This window comes from Pseudophryne corroboree, chromosome 4 (assembly GCF_028390025.1).
Source record: "Pseudophryne corroboree isolate aPseCor3 chromosome 4, aPseCor3.hap2, whole genome shotgun sequence".
Lineage (NCBI taxonomy): Eukaryota > Metazoa > Chordata > Amphibia > Anura > Myobatrachidae > Pseudophryne > Pseudophryne corroboree.
Genome location: NC_086447.1, coordinates 276,876,975 through 276,898,231, shown reverse-complemented (window position 1 = coordinate 276,898,231; position 21,257 = coordinate 276,876,975). Strand labels below are relative to the sequence as shown.

Below are 21,257 nucleotides of genomic sequence, written 5' to 3'. Positions count from 1 at the left end.
CCTTGGAACTGTTCCCCTTGGGTGATTGCTTCCCAACCGCTGAGGCTTGCGTCTGTAGTTAGGAGAATCCAATTTTGAATCCCGAACCTTCAGCCCTTGGTCAGGTGAGAAGTCTGAAGCCACCACAGAAGAGAAATCCTGGCTTTTGGCGACAGATGGATTCTCTGGTGCATGTGAAGATGCGATCCGGACCACTTGTCCAACAGATCTAGCTTGAAGGGCCTTGCGTGAAACCTTCCCTATTGTAGAGCATCGTAAGAGGCTACCATCTTCCCCAGGAGGCGAATGCAGAGATGCACCGATATCCGGGTTGGTTTTAGAACATCCCGTACCATTGACTGGATTACGAATGCCTTATCTAAAGGAAGGAATACCTTCTGTACCTCCGTATCCAGTATCATTCCCAAGAACGGAAGCCTCCGTGTTGGTTCCAGATGAGATTTTGGTAGGTTCAGAATCCACCCGTGATACTGGAGTAGTCGGGTTGTATGGCAATGTTGTCCAACAACCTCTCCCTGGATGGCGCTTTTATCAGCAGATCGTCCAGGTATGGTATTATGTTCACTTCTTGTTTGCGGTGGAGAAACATCATCTCTACCATTACCTTGGCGAACACCCTCGGTGCCGTGGAGAGGCCAAATGGCAGGGCCTGAAACAGGTAGTGACAGTCCTGTAATGCAAACCTTAGATAAGCCTGATGAGGTGTCCAAATCGGAATATAAAGGTACACATCCTTGATATCCAGAAACACCAAGTATTCCCCCTCCTCCAGACCTGAGATCACCGATCTCAAAGACTCCATCTTGAACTTGAACACCCATAAGTACGGGTTCAACGACTTGAAGTTTAAAATGGGCCTTACCGAACCGTCCGGTTTCGGTACCACAAACAGGCTGGAATAATAACTCTGGTTTTGCAGTTGAAGTGGAACTGGAACAATGACCTGAGTCTGTACCAGTTTTTTAATTGGTTTCTGTAAAGTCATACTTGCTTCTTGAGAAGCTGTTAAGCCTGATTTGAAGAATCTGTGAGATGGGAGTTCCTGAAACTCTAATCTGTAGCCCTGGGCGATAAGATCTTTGACCCAGTGATCCTGGCATGATGTTGCCCATATGTGACTGAAATATCTTAATCGGGCTCCCACCTGCCTGTCTTCCAGGCAGTGTGGTCCACCGTCATGCTGAAGGCTTAGAGGAAGCAGAACCGGGGTTCTGTTCCTGTGAACCTGCAGTTGCTGGTTTTCTGGGTTTACCTCTATTGTCTTTGAAGGCCGTAGAAGAACCTTTGGGTTTATTTTTTAATTTTGCCATCCGAAAGGACTGCAGTGTAGGAGCACAGTAGGTTTTCCTAGCTGGGGGGGCTGCGGAAGGAAGGTATGTAGACTTACCCGCCGTAGCCTTGGCAATCCACGTATCCAGTTCAGCTCCAAACAGGGCCTCACCTGTAAATGGTAGGTTTTCCACACCTTTCCTGGAATCCTCATCCGCAGTCCACTGGCGTGGCCATAGGCCCCTGCGTGCTGACACTGCCATGGCGGTGCTGCGTTCATTGAGCAATCCTATTTCTTTTATGGCCTCTACCACAAAATTTGCAGAGTCCTGTATATGCTGTAGGAGTAAAACTATCTCCCCCCTGGATAAGGAATCTAACTCGTCAATTAGATTACCTGACCATTTTGCAATGGCGCAAGTGATCCATGCACAAGCAATAGTGGGTCTCTGGGCCACCCCAGCAGCTGTGTACAGGGATTTGAGAGTGTTCTCAATTTTGAGTCAGCCGTGTCCTTTAAGGAGGCTGCCCCAGGGACAGGTAAGACTATCTTACATGATAACCTAGATACCGATGCGTCAACAATTGGTGGGTTTTCCAATTTTTTTTCTATCATCCTGAGGGAAAGGAAAGGATGTGAGTAATCTCTTAGGGTTCTGAAACGTTTTATCAGGATTAACCCAGGGTTCCTCAAACAGAGAATTCAACTCTTTTGATGCAGGAAAAGTAGCAGAGGATTCCTTTTTTACACTAAAATAAGACACCTCATCCTTCTCTGTCACCTTATCAGGAATTTGCAGAACAACTCTAATAGCTTCTATCAGAGGCTGTACCCTCTGTGACAGAGCTGCAACCCCCCCCCCCACCACCACCACCACTGAGTCCACCTCACCCTCCTCTGCATCTGACATGTCATCATCAGTGTCAGTCTGCAGGATCTGGGCCAGTGTGTACGCTTTTGTGGACAAATAATAGGGGTCTGAGATGCTGGTATGCAAACTGAATCTCTATTCATCAGGTCATCCACAGACTATCTGAAGTATTGCGTCTCTTTCTCAATCTGGGATAATTTATTAGAAATATTCGAGATCATCCCTTTTAGAGAATCCAACCATGCTGGTTCGGATCCATTAGCCTGAGAATGAGTACTATCCTGAGTACATTGTAGTGATCCCCCTGGGGAAGAAAAAATAGGATTTTAATACCTACAGGTAAATCCTTTTCTCTTAGTCCGTAGAGTATGCTGGGAACTCCGTAAGGACCATGGGGTATAGACGGGATCCGCAGGAGACATGGGCACACTATAAGACTTTGAATGGGTGTGAACTGGCTCCTCCCTCTATGCCCCTCCTCCAGACCTCAGTTAGAAAACTGTGCTCAGGGAGACGGACAGTTCGAGGAAAGAATTTATTATTTAAACACGGTGAGTGTCATACCAGCTCACACCACGAACATACCGCAGAACGTGACATTCAACAGAATACCAGCCAACGGCATAAAAAAAATACACAGCCACATGCTGAGAGAATATGTAACACAACCAGTGTGTCAACACAACCAATAAAAAGACACCGCATGCCATGGCATGCACAACAGCAGCAATAGACTGACAGAAAAGAACCACCACCAGAGTGTAACCATAACCAATTACTGCAGACACAGTACGCACAGGGACGGGCGCCCAACATCATCTACGGACTAAGAGAAAAGGATTTACCTGTAGGTATTAAAATCCTATTTTCTCCTACGTCCTAGAGGATGCTGGGAACTCCGTAAGGACCATGGGGTTTATACCAAAGCTCCAGACCGGGCGGGAGAGTGCGGACGACTCTGCAGCACCAATTGAGCAACACGAGGACCCCATCAGCCAGGGTATCAAACTTGTAGAGCTTAGCAAAGTGTTTGAACCCGACCAAGTATCCGCTCGGCCAAGATGGATCGCCGAGACTCCTCGGGCATCCGCCCAACAAAACCCACTTTCCAAATAGAATGGGTCACCACCGAATTCGGTAACGGCAATCCAGCCGTAGAACGAGCACGCCGAATCGGATCACAGATCTAGCGTGTAACCGACTACAGAGACGCAGGCGCCCCAATTACGCTGGGAGCATACCGGACAAACAGAGCCTCTGTTTCCGCAATCTGAGCCAAATTGGCGACATAAATATTCAAAGCTCTGACTACATCGAGAGACCTTGAATCAGCTCAAGTAACCACAGGCATCAAATAGGGTGGTTTCTGCAAAAACACCTAAACCACTGTTGCCAGAACTATTATCTCAGTTCTCAATTTCGCTCTATCCACCTGGAAGATCAAACAGCACTTCCGACACCCGCCTTGCGGACGCCAAAGCCAAAAGCATGACCACTCTCCAAGAGAGAAAATTTTAACACAACCTTTCAGGAAAGGTTCTAGTCGTTGTGACACAAGAAAACTCAACACCACGTCAAGGTCCCAGGGTGCCAACGGGAGCACAAATGGAGGGTGGATGTGAAGTACTCCTTCCATGAAGGTCCGAACTTCCGGAAAGGTCGCCAATTCTTTCTTGAAAGAAAATTTATAAGGCCCAATCCGCTCTTGAATGGAGCCTAATCTTAGGGCTGCACCCACACCTGTTTGCAAAGAATAGAGAAAACGACCCAACTAAAAGTCTTCCGTAGTAGCCTTCTTGGATTCACACCAAGACACATATTTCTCCAAACACAGTGGTAAGGCTTTGCCGTTACTTCTGTTCTAGCCTGAAGAAAAGTGGAAATGACTACACTGGAAATACCCATTCTGGCTAGGATATGGCGTTCAACCGCCACGCCGCCAAACGCAGCCGCGGTAAGTCTTGATACACGCCCGGATCTTGCTGTAACAGTTCCTCACATAGAGGAAGAGGCCAGGGATCCGCTATGAATAAATCGTGAAGAACTGGATACAAAGCCTTCCATGATCAGACCGGAACAATGAGGATCGCCTGAACCTTTGTTCGTCTTACGTTTTTCACCTTCAGAAGAGTGAAAACGGAGGGGACACATAGACCGACTGAAAACACCCAAGGTGTCCCGAGGACGTCCACTGCTATAGCTTGAGTGTCCCCTGACCTGGAACAATATCCCTGAGATCTCTCGTTGAGGCGAGACACCAATATGTCGAATTGAGGCACACCTCAAAGACCTGTCGCTTCAGTGAAACTTCTCGATGACGCTGTATATCTCCCGGATGGAGATCGCATCTGTAGAGGAATCTATTTCTCCGTCGTTCACCTCCGGACCAAAGACTGCTAATATAGCGTTTACCAGTCCTTTCACCCAGCGGAAAACTTTTACGGCATCTGCCATTGCCACTTTGCTCCATGTTCCGCCCTAGCAGCTTACTTACACCACACCTGTCAAGTCGTCCGACAGAAGTAACACGGCAGATCACAAAGCATATGTTCATTGAAAATAGCTCTTAATTCAAGAAAGCTAATTGCAGACAAGCTTCCCAGCTTGACCTTTTCCTCTGGAAATACTTCCCTTGCAAGGACTGCTCCCCAGTCTCTGAGATCTGCATGCACGGACACCAGGATCTCATCCTGGATTCGAACCTTCTTCCCTCTAGGAGGTGAGAACTGAGCAGACACCACAGGAGCGCTAACCTGGCCATTAGGATTATATTCTGGCGCATGTGCAGGTGAGACCCGGACCACATTTCCAACTGGCCCCGTGAAAACCACTCTGGCATTTGACCTGCTCACTGAAAAACGTCTTAGGCCACACCATATTCTTCATCAACGGAACATATTGATGGATTGTCACAGCAAATCTGATCCGACTCTGGATCCTCAGACCTCTTTCCACAGGAAAACACAGAACCTCAACCGTTCAGTATCTACTCTGATACCCACCTCCGACATCTGCGTCGCTGGGAACAACAGCCATTCCCTGTGTTGAAGAACAGTCAGAGAGAAACAACGATTTGCACTACTTGTTTCTTGACCTCGCCTTAATCAGGAGAGCGTCTCAGTACAGAATAACAATGGCTCTTACTATTGAAAGAAACCCATCATACTGCCATCACTCCGGTGAAATGGCAAAGACAATCCTGGATATCAACCAAGGTAAGCCGAATGCGGAGAAAAACGCATTTACCCCCTTTTCTACCTTTACGTGCTGGAGCTCCCTTCGTAAGTAGAAAGCTTTGATTCTTTTTTTTTTTTTTTTTTTTTAGGGACAGCAGGACAATGTCCTGAACCTGACGCAACTCTGGAATGGCGTCGCATACCAACTCCCCTTCCAGAGGGGAATCGCTAAGATCTATTCGAAAATCAGTGAGGGGAATCATCTGTAAACTCCAGCATGTCCCCCTTTGGATTCAATTAGTAACTCACAGGTCCAAGTCCATTCCCGGACTGACTGAAGAATAGTAGACGAGTTCCTACCGGAGTGGGCTCCAGCCAGATAGACCCAGCAACATGCGGTGGATGTGGTAGAAACAGAAAACAACATCCGCTTCTGCGAACCTAACAAGGCTGCAGAACTCTTACCCTTTCACCTTCCACAGTCTACACCGAAAATGAAAAAAGAAGGGTATCAAACCGGTTAAAATGACTGCATCCCACAACCGAATGCGTCACCAACTGTTGTGAGGGAATCTAACTCACGAAGTTAGACTTACCCGTGGTATCTGCCGAGATTGACTGAATTGAACTAAGGCCTCCCCAACAGCAGTACACCGTCCCAGGGAAACACTCCAGTATCTCTCGGAATCAGCCTCAGCATTTCTTCTGCAGTCGCACGGCAACCTGCCGCCATGTTATAGAGAAGAATCAACGTAAGACACATCCTCTCTCTCTATAGGGTAATTCTATCGGATGCCTTTCCGAATACAAACATTCCCCCATGTGCCGGTAATGCAAATAACTCCAAAGTAAAGAATAAAATATCACTTAGCTTCCTGTGTACGATCCTTTGTGACAGGGCCCCGTGTCGACCAGGAGTTGACTTTCACAGTATTCTATCCGCCGCGGGAAAAGAATAAACATTCGGACTCCTTTTGAGGATCTGAGACCAACTCGTCACAGCCGACCTAGAGCTTTATCAACAGAGCGACCAGCACATGAGAAAGAATACTTTCACTTCTGCATTCATTAGAAGTTATAATGCAATACACAAATACACACACACACACACACATATATATATATATATATATATATATAAATAACATACATATAAGCGCATTGTCCGGAACCGTCGGGTTCCTAGTGACATTAATGTGTTCTGAATGTGTATGACCATGTACTGAATGCCCCCAATTGTGGATCTAACAGGAAACCTTATGGTCGACAGAAAACCCAGTAGTCGTCGACAGCAGGGAGTAGTAACCAGGCAAAATAACATTCTTGCGACCCTGAGGGGTCCGAGGGGAGTATACATAAATAATTTAAAAACACTCCCCCACATATACTACCATGTCTGTGCTCGAGCTACAGGCCCATGGAACCGTACCATACATATACATATAAATATATATACAGGCATAAGGCAGTTACAGTATGTTAATTTACACCCAGCAATAACAGTTGGTGCCGACAGGGTCACCCACATACCACTGTGTCTCCCATACAGTGTATACTTTCGACAAGCATACAACTACCGACCTGTTGACCCTGCATCTACTGTACTAAGTACCAACAGACGTCGGCGATGCCGACAGTGATCCCCATAGCTGTTTGTGACAGAACACTCACGCATGTCGACACATGTGGACTATAGTGGGTCTATCTGACAGCTAACACACAGAGAAATATGCACAACAATGATTACATGCCCATTTCTAAACAATAGTGCTATATTACCCTCAATATAACACTAAAAAACTGTGCCCCCCCCTCGTTTGCACTGTACACATTTTTGGCGGGGACAGAGAGAAAAATGGCGCTGAACACTGTTGTGAGGGCTAAGCTCCGCCCCGTTATAATATAGTCTTTTATGCAGGCAGTGGACCGTATATAGTGTCTATGCACTATATAACCACTGAAATAATATATATATTGCTGTCCAGGGCGCCCCCCCCTGCGCCCTGCACCCATGTAAAACCGTTGGTGTGTGGGAGCAATGGCGCGCAGCGCGACCGCTGCGGTATACTGGCGGGGGTATCGTAAACGGTGCCCGGGGCCCGAATATGCTGTCATGCCAGTCTAAACGAGACCCTCAGTAACTGCTGCCCAGGGCGCTCCCCCCCCAGCGCCCTGCACCCTGTGAGTGCAGTTAGTGTGTGGGAGCATGGAGCGCTGCGCTTACCTCCGTTACTGAAGTCTTCTGCCGTCTGACGCCTTCTGTTCTTCTCATACTCACCTGGCTTCTTTCTTCTGGCTTCTGTGAGGGGGTGACGGCGCGGCTCCGGGAACAAGCAGCTACTGTAGGCGCACCAAGTGATCGAACCCTCTGGAGCTAATGGTGTCCAGTAGCCTAAGAAGCAGAGCCCTTGAACTAAGAAGTAGGTCTGACTTCTCTCCCCTCAGTCCCACGATGCAGGGAGCCTGTAGCCAGCAGGTCTCCCTGAAAATAAAAAACCTAACAATAAAGTCTTTAGAGAAACTCTGTAGAGCTCCCCTAGTGTGTGTCCAGTCACTCCTGGGCACAGAGTCTAACTGAGGTCTGGAGGAGGGGCATAGAGGGAGGAGCCAGTTCACACCCATTCAAAGTCTTATAGTGTGCCCATGTCTCCTGCGGATCCCGTCTATACCCCATGGTCCTTACAGAGTTCCCAGCATCCTCTAGGACGTAGGAGAAACACTCTGCCGTGCATGAAACACACTCCTTGAACATTGTAATGTGAGGTACACACACACACACACACACAAAAAAGGTTAAGCCCAGTTAACCCACACAGAGCCCTTCTAGGGAGACACAGAGTAAGATGGAGCCAGCCACACAGCGCCCTTCTTGCTAAAGCTTACGCCTAGCTGGGTCGCAGACTAAGTGCCCTTAATAGGGTATCAGTACTCTTATACTGCTCCTTCCCCCTTGCTATGACCCTCCTTGTGGAGGAGCTGCACTTCTCTAGCAGTCTATTCAGTGAGGGCTGCAGAGGGGAAATGGCGCTGGTGAGCCACTGGATCCGCTCATAGGGAAGCCCCGCCCCCTTAATGGCGCGTGGTCTTCCCGGTTTTTTATACTGGCTGAGGTTTATAATGTGCTTTACAGTGGGTTAGATCGCCTGTAAGCTGCTGCCAGTGTGGATATTTTACATTTTAAGGCTTCAGCTCGCCCCTCACAGCGGAACACACATAGGGCCATATTCAATTAGCAGTGATAACGGACTTTTCACGTGAAAAGTCCGGTTTTCGGGTGAAAAACCGGACTTTTCACGTGAAATGCAATTACAGCCTATTCAATTATCCTGGAAAATTTATCGGTGATCATGTTTTCACTAATTTCACTTCACCTTCTCTGAAGCAGGTGAAAAGTTGGGAAAAGTCACTATTTTAAGGTAAAAATGTTTGGATATGGTACAGAACTCCTGGGACACCCCCCTTTATGACTAATTAGGCACGTTGAAGTTTTTAATTATTTTTAATTGGCCAATAATGACATGTCATTTTTGGGGTGAAAAAGTAAAAAGTGATGGAAATTGGGGTTCAAGGTATGGGACAGGTATATTGGGGTGCTTTATGAGTGGGACAGGTGTTTTTTAGGCTTGCAGATGGGAGTAATCGGTCTGTTTCCACTTTTTTTTAAAGTACCCTAAAATGACCCAAATATATACTTATACCCATTTTCATGTACCCCAAATTTAGTGAGAGCATTTATTTTGCTCAAAAAAACTTGCTTTCTATCATTTTTTTGCATTTAAAAAAAATGCATATAACCGCCATTTCACACAATTTAAGTCCCCAAAAACTCTCTAATGTGATCTCTAACACACTTCTCTTCTGTTTTCCTATGTTAGTTTAGCATTTTTTGGGGTACAGGCTGATTTCCCCATTTTCACCTGCACTTTTCACTGCAAGAATTTTCACGTGAAACCCGGTCGGAATTGAATAGGTCGAAAAATGGAGCGTTTTCGCGGCAATTTTCGGCCGATTGCCGCGAAAAATTGCTGCGAATTTGCGAAAAATTGAAAAACGGAGCGTTTTCGCTGCAATTTTCGGCCGATTGCCGCGAAAAATTTTCGGGCGAAAAATTGCCGCAAATTTGCGGATAATTGAATACCCTAGTAAGTATGCCTCTGAAACCTGGAGCCGCAGCCTGCCTGTCAGTGCTGCATCTCCATACCCTTATGCCGCCATTACCGCCGGCAACTCGCTAACCGGGACGCCGGCTTTCTACTCACCACTCTTCTCACTTCTGGCTGTTAGGGGTGGTGGCATGCTGCGGGAATGTACGCTTGCCGTGGTGGGGCTTGCCTCAGGAGCTCAGTGTCCTGTCAGCGGGGAACGGGACCATTAACAACCTAAAGCAGGTTATTGCTTGATCCAGTTATATCATTGCAGCCAGTTAGCTTGGATTTTGGAAAGGATTTAAATTACTTTACAAAACCAGCATATTTAAATCCTGTACAAAACCCAAGCTAATTAGCTTTATTGATAGGAGGAGACTAGTTTTGGGTCATGCCTGGTCTTGGGAATAGAAATAGTGTGGGCCCGATTAAAATCTGGATATACCGGACAATCCCTGAAAAGAGTTTAAAAAAAGGGTAGCAAGAAATGGCACCAGATGGGGAGGAAGTACTTAGAGCCATCAGGCAATGGGGCTTTATTGTTGTGTAAAGTGGATATCACAGTCGCAACCTCTAATTGAAAAATGTCCAAGTTGAAGAAATCACGTTGAGCAGTGGATAATTTAGGTAGACATGCCTCTTGCAAAATACACTCATATAACATGGGCTCATCAGCGCCCTTCTTGCTAAAGCTTACGCCTAGCTGGGTCGCAGACTAAGTACCCTTAATAGGGTATCAGTAATCATAGAAGAACCAGAATAGACAGTAGGCAGAATATACCCTGATGCTGTCACATTGGTGGTGCACCCCGAGTCAGTAGGTACTAGTAGACTATACAAAAGGAAAAGAAAGAGAGATTCCTTTTTGGGGATACTCAAGTTTGGTGGTCTATTAGTATATTAGAGATGCCCTCACAGGGAATGAAATGGTTCACGTGATCACTTAGACCAACTGACAGAAGTATTTTTATATATCGTGACCCTAACTAGGTCAATACAACAGGGGATCACGTGGGTATTGTAAGTGGTAGCTCTCAGATGTCAGTGTTTTGTTTGAAGGTAAACATAGTATAGACAGAATTGCTAAGATTCTTTTATTTGTATTAAAAAATACCTCCTTCAGACTAATGTGTAGAGCCACGCTTTGTGGTGTCACTCGGTCCTCAGTCTTGTTATGAACATCAATTTGAAGACATTGGCCCAAATGTAATAGACTGTAAATTCCAGGGACTGAGACACCAGATTGAGAGTAGAAAGTTTTTTTAAAAGGCAAAACCAATTGTAGCAGCTCAATCACAGAAATGTTGCTGCTCCAAACATCTCGCAAAATTTGGGACACTGTATACGCTCTCTGGGGACCACAACCATGTAAATACTTGTCTATGGTAAACTAATGATCCCATCAGAGAGAACAAACCATATAGAGGTGTTCCTTTCATGTGATTATTGCTGTAACATGTTGTACTGTATTAACATTATTTCCAACAGTGCTGAATTTGTGTAAAAAAGCCTTCTGCTTTACCAGTGGGATCCCAGTTGAAGAGGAGGGTATGGGGGGAGAGAAGGGGGGAAATTGTGAGCAGTTTTTGGGGACTAAAGGGGTAGTTTACCTTCAGAAAATGATACTGCCTTGGCAGTTGGTCCCCTTTAAAAAATTCCTTGCAAATCATTTAAATCTTAAACTTAGTTTGTTATGCGTGTGCAGTTCAGAAGTCCAGAGATTATGCCAACCAAAAGACCGTCACATACAAAACAAATGTTTAAAGTTTATTTTACATATTTATACATAAAACTTTTGACTGTGACTTCTTTTTAATCCAATTGAATATAATAGCACATCTAAAAATGGTAGTCAGATAATCAACATTCACAAAATGTTGACAACTGATTGCATTATACAGATACAGAAAGCTACAACGTTACGATGAGGCAGGCATGTAGTCGTTGACTTGTTTAGCACCGTCAATACCATTTGTGTTTGAGAACTACAGTGAAGAATAAAAGGTAGTTATCATAGTTAAAATACTGATCAACTCAAAGTTTGCAAATTAAAAAAAATAAATACAATTTGTAACTATTATTTGTCTCTTTATCCATATTCCGTAAGTACTGTACATATATAGTTTCTTAATAAAATGCCTCGTATTAAGTGGCACAAGTAAAAAGTTAAAATAAATTAGGAAGCATAGGCCAAGTCACTGGACGAAAAGCTTCAGACATCAAAGACTAACACTGATTTTCTTTGTGTATCATCTTTAGCATCGCATTTGACAACCACAAAAGCAAAATAAAAGTTTAGCTTTTTTTTTCCTAATGTTCAATGGCTTTTTGCTTTATTTCATAGGCATCTTCTCTGCCATGTGCTTCTGCTGACTTTCAGCATGTCTGCAAGAGAAGAGATAACACAACTTAGAAATAATGAAATTATAATATGCACATATTACCCAAGACAATTTGTACATACTAAGAACCTGTCAGCTCAGAGAATAACTCCACCAATACTGATTTTTTAATTCTACACATTATGGCCTTATAACTGCAGTCTATAACTAACATAAGTAATAGGCAATGCTTGGTAAAGCAGATCGTGTACTATACAGAATCCTGTCTATTCCAATCAGAGTACTTCTACCATATTACACTGACCAATGCCACCAGTTAATGTCGAGCTGGTCATTTAACTAGAGCTTATCATTGTTTACATAAATCCCACAACTTGCCTATAATAGGCTTCTAAGAGAAAATGGGTGGATATTCACAGCTTTTAATTGGTTTGGTTTTAGAATGTAATACTCATGTAAGCACTTTTTCCCCCCTATTCTTAAGGGGGGTACTCACGGGAGAGATGTGTGCTGAGCGATCTTAACACAGACCGCTCAGCACACATCTCTCTCCCCCGCTCAGCACAGCGCGTTGTGCTGAGCGAGGGGTAAAGCCGACGGGGGGCGCTCACTTCACACAACGGTGAAGTGAGCGACCCGCTAGATTGAGCCTGCATGCAGGCTCAATCTAGCACCGGCGATAGCGATGCGCGGGGTCGCGCATCGCTATCGCTGGGGGGCATACACACGGCAGATCCGTGCTTAAAATCTAAGCAATCTAGCAAGATTGCAAAGATTTTAAGCACGGATCTCTCCGTGTGTACCCCCCGTGAGAAGAAGAAGAAAAAACCAACACTTTCACAATTGCATTATGTGAATGAATGAATGAATGAATGAATGTATGTATGTATCTATTTGTGGATTGGACAACCACTCTGACTATGGGCCTGATTCAAAGAATGACCGTAACGCACAGCTGCTGCATCTTTGTCTGCAGCAACGACTGTGCTAAAATACGCAAAAGTAGCAGGAGGTGTTGTGTTATAAGACACCCACTACTAGCTTATGTAATCCAATGGCTGCGTCCGAAGATGCAGCATGGAATCCTGTGTGTGTAGATCAGGTGGCCGTTGGACAGCTGAGGAAGCCTCAGGTTACTCAGGATGTCTGACATAACCACATGCCGGGGCCAGTAATGCTGCCTCTGAGGACGCAGCCATTGGCTTCAGGACTCTTTTTTTTTTTTAGAGTGTACTTATCTAAAGTTATAATTCATTAATTCTTTTTATGTAGATTGTTACAGACAGGAGTCGGATACATTTTACTATTGGTTTATAGCTGCTAGTCTTCGAATTATATTTTAGATAGACTGACTTATGTTTATGTGTGTCATTGTAAGTAATGAGCGGTGAAGTAGTTTTTGCGATTGGTGCTTGTTTAAACAGCAAGGTCATTTATTCTTGCACCTACAGTAAGCGTGTGAGGAAGTGAGGAGGGCGGAAAGGATCCGACATTTAAGTATACAATTTGCATTTAAGTATTTTAAGTATTTAAGTATTCAGTCTCGACAATGTCAATCCGACTTTAAAAAAAGTCGGATTGACATTATAGGAATATAGGGGCTAAAACCGGTCAGATTTGGCCGCGAATCCGACAAAGCGCGTGGATTGGCGGCTAATCCGCCGACCCACGTATTTTCCAACAAGTTGGAATTGCCGACTTGTTGGACAAACAGCAGCCCAATTGAATAGGTCGGAACAGTATCCGACCTAAAAAAGTCAGAAACTGCCGTCTTTCCGACAAGATGGTAGTTCCGACTTTAATTGAATACCCCCCTTAGTCCCAAAGACTGAACTTTGTTCATGGTTTTTGGTGCTGTCCATCACTTTATCTTGGGGCTTTTTTCTTAATTTAGGAGATTAGTTGTAATACTGCTGCTGGATGGAGTGACCCGTCAATAATCACTGCCCAAATATCCTCTCGTTTCACTTTTGTTTATTCATAGATTAGATAAGTTTTCCAGCTATACAGTTTAGATATATCAACTACACTTTAGCTACAGTCTTGTGAGTCTTTTCTCAAAGGTGTGAAGGGGTTACTCCTATTTGTGTACAGTAGTTACTTTTAGATAGTGAATTATAAGTTGCCGGGACATGGTGTGGCTAGAGGCATCTGTTTACAGTATGAGGCTGAAACAATTGCTGTGTGTAATGTTATGCTGTCCCACACATGTATTCTGAAGGAGTGTGATAATTACTGGAACAAACATTGATCAGGTAGGTTTTTTCCTGTGAGGATCAATATTTTTATTGCAAGGGTATTTATGTGGACTTACTGTGTCCGGAAGAAAAAAAGGAGATTTATGGTAGACTTACCATGGCTAAATCTCTTTCTGCGAGGTACACTGGGTTCCACAGGGAATACATTGGAGTGTAGAGATGGATCTTGATGCAGAGGCACCAACAGGCTAAAGCTTTAGACTGTCCCAGGATGCATTGAGGGGCCTCCACTATATAACCCCACCCTCAGTTTTAGTTAAACAGTCCAATGCAGAAGCAGGTAAAAGAGAAGGCAGATGTTAGTCACATAGAACCACGTTCTCACGACAGGAGAAGGGACCAGCAGCTAATGCCATACAAACCAAAAGACGCCAAGTGCGTCAGGGTGGGTGACCTGTAGAACCTAGTGTACCTCACAGAAAGAGATTTAACCATGGTAAGTCTACCATAAATCTCCTTTTCTACAGCGGGGTACACTGTGTTCCACAGGGAATACATTGGGGATGTCCTAAAGCAGTTCCTCAAGGGAGGGGACGCACCTTAGCGGGTATGAGAACTCGGCGTCCAAAGGAAGCATCCTGGGAGGCGGAAATATCAAAGGCATAGAACCTAATGAACATGTTCACCGAGGACCACATAGCCACCTTGGCACAATTATTCTGCGGCCGCGCCATGGCGGGCCACCCAAGAAGGTTCAACAGACTGAGTAGAATGGGCCTTAATAGCAGCAGGAGTCGGGAGCCCAGCGCATAAACTTGTGCAATCCCCATTCTAATCCATCTGGCCAAGGTTTACTTATTTGCAGGCTAGCCATGTTTGTGGAAACCAAAAAGTACAAAAAGGGTATCTGACCTCCTGATAGAGGCAGTCCTCTCCACATAAACACGGAGAGCCCTTACCACATCCAAATACCGCTCTTTGGAGGACAAGTCAGAAGAGTTGAAGGCTGGAACCACAATCTCTTGGTTAAGGTGAAATAATGACACCACTTTAGGTAAGTAACCTGGGCGAGTTCTCAAAACTGCCCGGTCACGATGGAATATCAGAAAGGGTGGACGACAGGACAAAGTGCCTAAGTCTGACACCCTCCTAGCTGAGGCAATAGCTAGCAGAAACAGGACCTTGGCTGTGAGCCATTTAAGTTCTACTGACTCAAGAGGTTCAAATGGAGACACTTGCAGGGCATTCAGGACAACAGACAGATCCCATGGAGCCACAGGAGGGACATAGGGAGGCTGAAACCTCAGTACGCCCTGAGTGAATGTATGAACGTCAGGAATAGATGCAATTTTCCTCTGAAACCACACCAACAAGGCAGATATGTGAACCTTGAGGGAGGCCAGACGAAGTCCTAAATCCAGGCCTTGTTGCAAAAAAGCCAGAAGTCTGATAGTACTAAACTTGGAAGCATCGTAATTCTTAGCAGCACACCAGGTGAAGTAAGAATTCCAGACCCTATAATAAATCCGTGCAGAAGCCGGTTTGCGGGCCTTTAGCGTAGTTTAGATAACCACCTTGGAGAATCCTTTGGCCCTCAGGAGTGAAGCCTCAAGAGCCACACCGTCAAAGCCAGCCTGGCCAGGTCCGGGTAGACACAAGGGCCCTGAACGAGGAGGTCTGGGCATTGAGGAAGAAGAGGACGCTCTATCGATAGACCCTGCAGGTCTGAGAACCAATTCCGTCAGGGCCACATTGGAGCGACTAGAAGTAGTATTCCTCCTTCTTGCTTGAACTTCCGTAGTACCCTGGGCAGGAGTGACACTGCAGGGAACACGTAGGGCAGCTAAAAGTTCCATGGAATTGCCAGTGCGTCCACGAACACTGCTTGAGGATCCCTTGTCCTTGATCCAAAGACCAGAACTTTGTGATTGTGTCGAGATGCCATCAGGTCTTAATCTGGTAGGCCTCACTTGTCCACTAGAAGTTGAAAGACTTCTGGATGAAGACTCCACTCTCCAGCTTGTACGTCCTGACGACTGAGGAAGTCCGCTTCCCAGTTGAGGCCCCCAGAATGAACACTGCCGATATTGCTGGCAGACGGCGTTCTGCCCAATAAAGGATTTTTGATACTTCCATCATTGCCATGCGGCTTAGAGTGCCGCCTTAATAATTTATGTAAGCCACCGTGGTGGCGTTGTCTGATTGTACTTGAACAGGCCTGTTCTGTATCAGAGGCAGGGCAAGAGTCAAAGCATCGAACACTGCCCGCAATTCCAGAATGTTTATCGGGAGGAAAGATTCCTCCCTGGTCCACCGACCCTGGAGAGAGAGTGTTGCTCCAGAACGCGCCCCAACCCCTCAGACTGGCGTCCGTAGTCAGGAGGACCCAGTTGGGAATCCAGAAGGGACGGCCCCTGCTCAACTGTTGGTCCAGCTCAGTGACAAACGAACCTCCGGAGCAAGGAAAACATTTGAGACCTGATCCGATGAGGCAGGCCATCCCACTTGGAAAGGATTAACCTCTGTAGAGGGCAGGAGTGAAACTGAGCATACTCTACAATTTCGAACGCCGACACCATGAGGCCTAGTACTTGCATCGCCGAGTGTATCGACACTTTTGGGCGAGAGAGGAAGCATCGTATCCTGTCCTGAAGTTTCAGGACTTTCTGTGGAGACAGAAACAGTCTTTGGCTGTGTGTGTCCAGTAGCGCCCCCAGGTGCACCATGCTCCGAGCAGGGACCAGAGAGGACTTCTTCCAGCTGACAAGCCACCCATGGGCTTGTAGGAAGTTTACCGTCAGTTGCAGATGACTGAGAAAGACATCTTGGGAGTTCGCCAGGATCAGCAAGTCGTACAGATACGGCAGGATCCTGATTTCCTGACACAGATGAGCCGTCATCACGGCCATTACCTTGGTGCAGATCCGAGGGGCCGTGGCCAGTCCAAACGGCAGAGCCTGGAATTGATCATGAAAGTTGGCAATAGCAAACCGCAGATATTGTTAATGCGATATGGCAATAGGAATATGCAGATAGGCATCTTGTATATCCAGGGATACCATATAATCTCAGAGTTCCATGGCCAGTACAATCGAGCGCAGCGTTTCCATACTTGAACACACTTAAAAATTTGTTCAGTGATTTGAGGTTGAGTATAGGCCAGAAAGACCCATTCGGTTTCGGGACTAGAAACAGGGTCGAGTAGTATCCTCCGCCTTTCTGGGACAGAGGGACTGGCACTACCACTCCTGTATCCAGGAGGGAACGCACAACCAGGTGTAGAGCTTGCGCCTTCAACGTGTCCAAAGGGACAACAGTCAGTCGGAACTGACGAAGGGGACATCTCTTGAAAGAGACTGCGTACCCATGAGAGATGACTTCTCGAACCCATGCGTCTGAAATGGTCTTTAACCAGACCTGGGTGAATTGCAGAAGTCGGCCTCCCACCTTGGGATCCCCCAGGGGGAGGCCCGCCCCATCATGCAGCAGGCCCGTCTTGTTTGGAAGCAGGCAGACAGGCAGCCCAGGCTTGTTTTGCTTTGGGCTTAGTGGTTTTGGGAGCACGAGCTTGTCTCGGGTATGCCTGACCTTTTGCTGTCCCTTGAGGTCGAAAGGAACGAAAAGTGGTATTCTTTGCCTTCTGTGTTAAAGGATTAGTATTTGAGAGAAACGCAGTCTTAGCAGCTGCTAAGTCAGTCACAATCTTATTCAGATCCTCCTCAAACAAGATGTCTCCCTTAAAAGGGAGTACCTCCAAGGTCTTTTTGGAGTCCAGGTCCACCTTCCATGACCTCAACCACAGAATTTGGCAAACCAGGATGGACGTAATCGACGCCTTGGCTGCCATTACACCTGCCACAGAGAACGCCTCCTGAATATAATGGGAGGCGGTGGCAATAGGAGACAGATATTGTCTGGCAGTGTCAGATATATCCTGAGGCAGCTCTTTCTCTAGTGCCTGAACCCATGCTTCAATTGCTTTTGCGGCCCAGGAGGCTGCTATAGTGAGTCTATGTACAGCACCTGTAAGGGAGTAAACAGACTTCAGGGATCCTTCGACACGCTTATCTGTCGGTTCCTTCAGTGAGGTGACAGTGGTGACAGGCAGAGTAGATGACACCACAAGACGGTTGACATGGGAATCCACTGGCGGTGGATTTTCTTACTTGTTACAACACAACTCAGCGGAGAGAGGATAACGAGCTAGCATCTTTTTAGATGGGGAGAATTTCTTTTCTGGAGAAGACCAGGGTTCCTGTTGTATGTCTACCAAATGGTCAGAATGTGGTAAGACTACTTTATTTACCTTCTGACGTTTATATTTATCATGCTTCTTTGATGCAGTAGTGGGATCTACATCATCATCGATTTGTAGAATCAGCTTAATAGCCTCCACCAGGTCAGGGACATCAACATGAGTTGTAGTTTCCTCGTCAGAAGCGACTGTATCAGTGTCTGACGGTCAGTATACTCCCCATCCTCATCAGAAATATCATCTGAGATATTAGTGGATTGTGAGGAGGCGGCCCGCTTAGATGACCACTTGACCGCAGAGGGACGTGGCGTAGGTTTACGTCTAACCAAAGACTGATTCAATTGTTGTATCTGGGTAGACAGAGGATCCGCCCAGGGTGGATTAACCATAGGGACAATATGAGACTGCAATGGCACAGGAGGTCCCATAGGGGGCACAAGGCGTGTCACAAGCGTATTAAGCATAGTGGAAAATGCCACCCAAGGTGGCTCCTGATTGGCTACAGGAGGAGCAGGCTGACTGGGAGATGTATGGCACATATTACACAGTGCATCATTCAAAGCTTCCCCCTCAGGCAAATCCCTGGCGCATGCACTGCATGATACAGGAGCGTCCACAGATTTCGCGCCTTTTGTTAGACATTTCAGTGAATGTAATCACAGAGCGTATGAGTACGATAAAGCCAGAGAGTACAATACCTGCAAATAAAATCCCCTAGTATGTGACAGCGTACACAGTACACAACACCAGCGAATAAATCCAGTATTATGTGACTGAGTACACAGTAGAATACACTTAACGGTAAATACTGTGCAGCACTATATACGAGACTAGTGTTCACTCTAAGCTTCTCTCGCAGGGCGCTGCGCCCTGCCCCTTTTTTGAGTGACAGAATGCGCCCTGCCCGTTTGCGCCCGCCCTGCTAAGAGCTGTCTTCTCCCCCCGCCGCGTGTCACTTCTCCCCCCCATGTGATCGCAAAATACGCGCTGCTATATCCAATCGCCACCAGCAGCGCCTCCTCATCCAATCGCCGCTGGCAGCACCTCCTCATCCAATCACCGCCAGTGCCTCCTCATCCAATCACCGCCGGCAGCGCCGCGTCATCCAATCGCCGCCAGCGTCTCATCATCCAATCGGTGCCGGCAGCGTCTCCCCATCCAGTTGCAGTGTCTCGCTATCGAAGCCCGCCTGAGACGTCCCCCTCCCTCCTCCCTGCCCGCCAGCATGCTGCTCCAGGGACTGACTACACTACTTGTTTGCTGGTGCGAGGTCGCTTGGAAAATAGCGGAGACGCTGGAACGGGTTAGGTTCTCTGCTTCCGCCCTCCGGAACCTACTGACAGCGGGTAACATTGCTGTTACTAAAGGTACGGCAGGGCTGGGAGACTGTTCTGGTAGATACTGTATGTCACTTGTGAGCAACGCGCGCCCTCACCCATTGCATCTATTGCTGAGCTTCACCATCTTGTAGCCATGTCTCTGTCCCCATGGAGTACAGCCGCCCCCCACCCCGCTCCGTTAGTTGCTTACAAGTTTAACTTTGTCCCCATGGAGTACAGCCGCATGTAGCCAAAGTTAAACTTGTAAGCAACTAACAGAGCGGGGTGGGGGGCGTAATTCGGCTAATGATAGAAATGGTCGGGGCTGGGGCAGTGCCCATTATTTACTTCACCCATGCCACCACACTGCCCAACATAAACACACCCAATACCCCCCACAGTGGACAACATACACCCACACGGTGCCCAGCATATGCACACCACCACAGTGCCCAGCATACACACCCCACAGTGCCCATAACACCCTCCATACCCACCCAGTGCTCATTATAAACCCACAGTACCCAGCATATGTACACCACCACAGTGCCCAGCATACACACCCCACAGTGCCCATAACACCCTCCATACCCACCAGGTGCTCATTATACACCCACAGTGCCCAGCATATGTACACCACCACAGTGCCAGGCATACACACCCCACAGTGCCCATAACACCCTCCATACCCACCCAGTGCTCATTATACACCCACAGTGCCCAGCATATGTACACCCCCACGGTGCCTATAACACCCTTCATACCCATACTGTGCTTATTATACACCCTTCATGCCCACACAGTGCCCAGCATATGTACACTCCCACATTGCCAGCATACACACCCCACAGTGCCCATTACACCCTCCATACCAACATAATGCTCATTATACACCCCACCTCTCCCATACACAGTGCCAAGCATACATACAATCCTATGTCCACACATAGTGCCCAGCATACACACATCTCAGAGAGGAGCTGATCTTAAAAGGTAATTGGGGAGTGGGTATCCTGGGTACTAATGCCTCCATACCCCTAACACTGACTACAGTACTACCTGCTCCTAATCCCCTTGCCCCCCAGCACTGTCCCAACTGCTATCTCTCCCTTGTGCAGTGTGCCCCAGTGCTCTCTCCAATATGCGCAATATGTAGAACGTGCTCTACCTGGCGCAGTGTGTATAGGAGATTCTACCTGGTGCAATGTGTATGAGCGGCACTATTGTGTGGTATAATGTTATTTAGTACTATTATGTCGTCATGCCCCTTCCCCACGAAACACCCCTAAAAAAAATTCCGGCGCGCACTGTCCATGCTTTCACCTATAGGAATGGGCGCACCAAGCGATATAGTATGTACCTATTTTTGCCCTTCTAACTTAAAAATGTGCCCTCATGAATGAAAAATATGTGCCCTACCCGTGATCAGCACCCTGCCCTAAAAAATTCCTAGAGTGAACACTATGAGACCCTGATGCACTTAGTCCTAGGGTACAGAATACAGTGACAGATGCAGCTGGGATACACTGAAAGTGAAAATCACACAGAAGATACAGGCACACACAGTCACAGTGACAATGCAGATAATTATTTTAGTCAGACAATAAAACTGCACTGGACTAGATATATAACAATGCGCGGTATGAGACCGGATGTATACATCAGAATACTCATACAATAT

The 21,257-nt window shown here is 46.6% G+C and overlaps 1 protein-coding gene across 7 annotated transcripts in view; it reads right to left on the bottom strand.

The window, feature by feature from the left end:
• Positions 1 to 11,208: 11,208 nt before the first annotated feature.
• The window catches only part of SCHIP1 (schwannomin interacting protein 1), an 821,995-nt gene continuing 811,946 nt past the window's right edge, over positions 11,209 to 21,257 (bottom strand). For all 7 annotated transcript variants that reach the window (XM_063916148.1, XM_063916147.1, XM_063916150.1 and 4 more), the window contains one exon: positions 11,209 to 11,847. In XM_063916148.1, the coding sequence (XP_063772218.1) occupies positions 11,796 to 11,847 (52 nt within the window). In that variant the 3' untranslated portion in view covers positions 11,209 to 11,795. The remainder of the gene's footprint in view (positions 11,848 to 21,257) is intronic.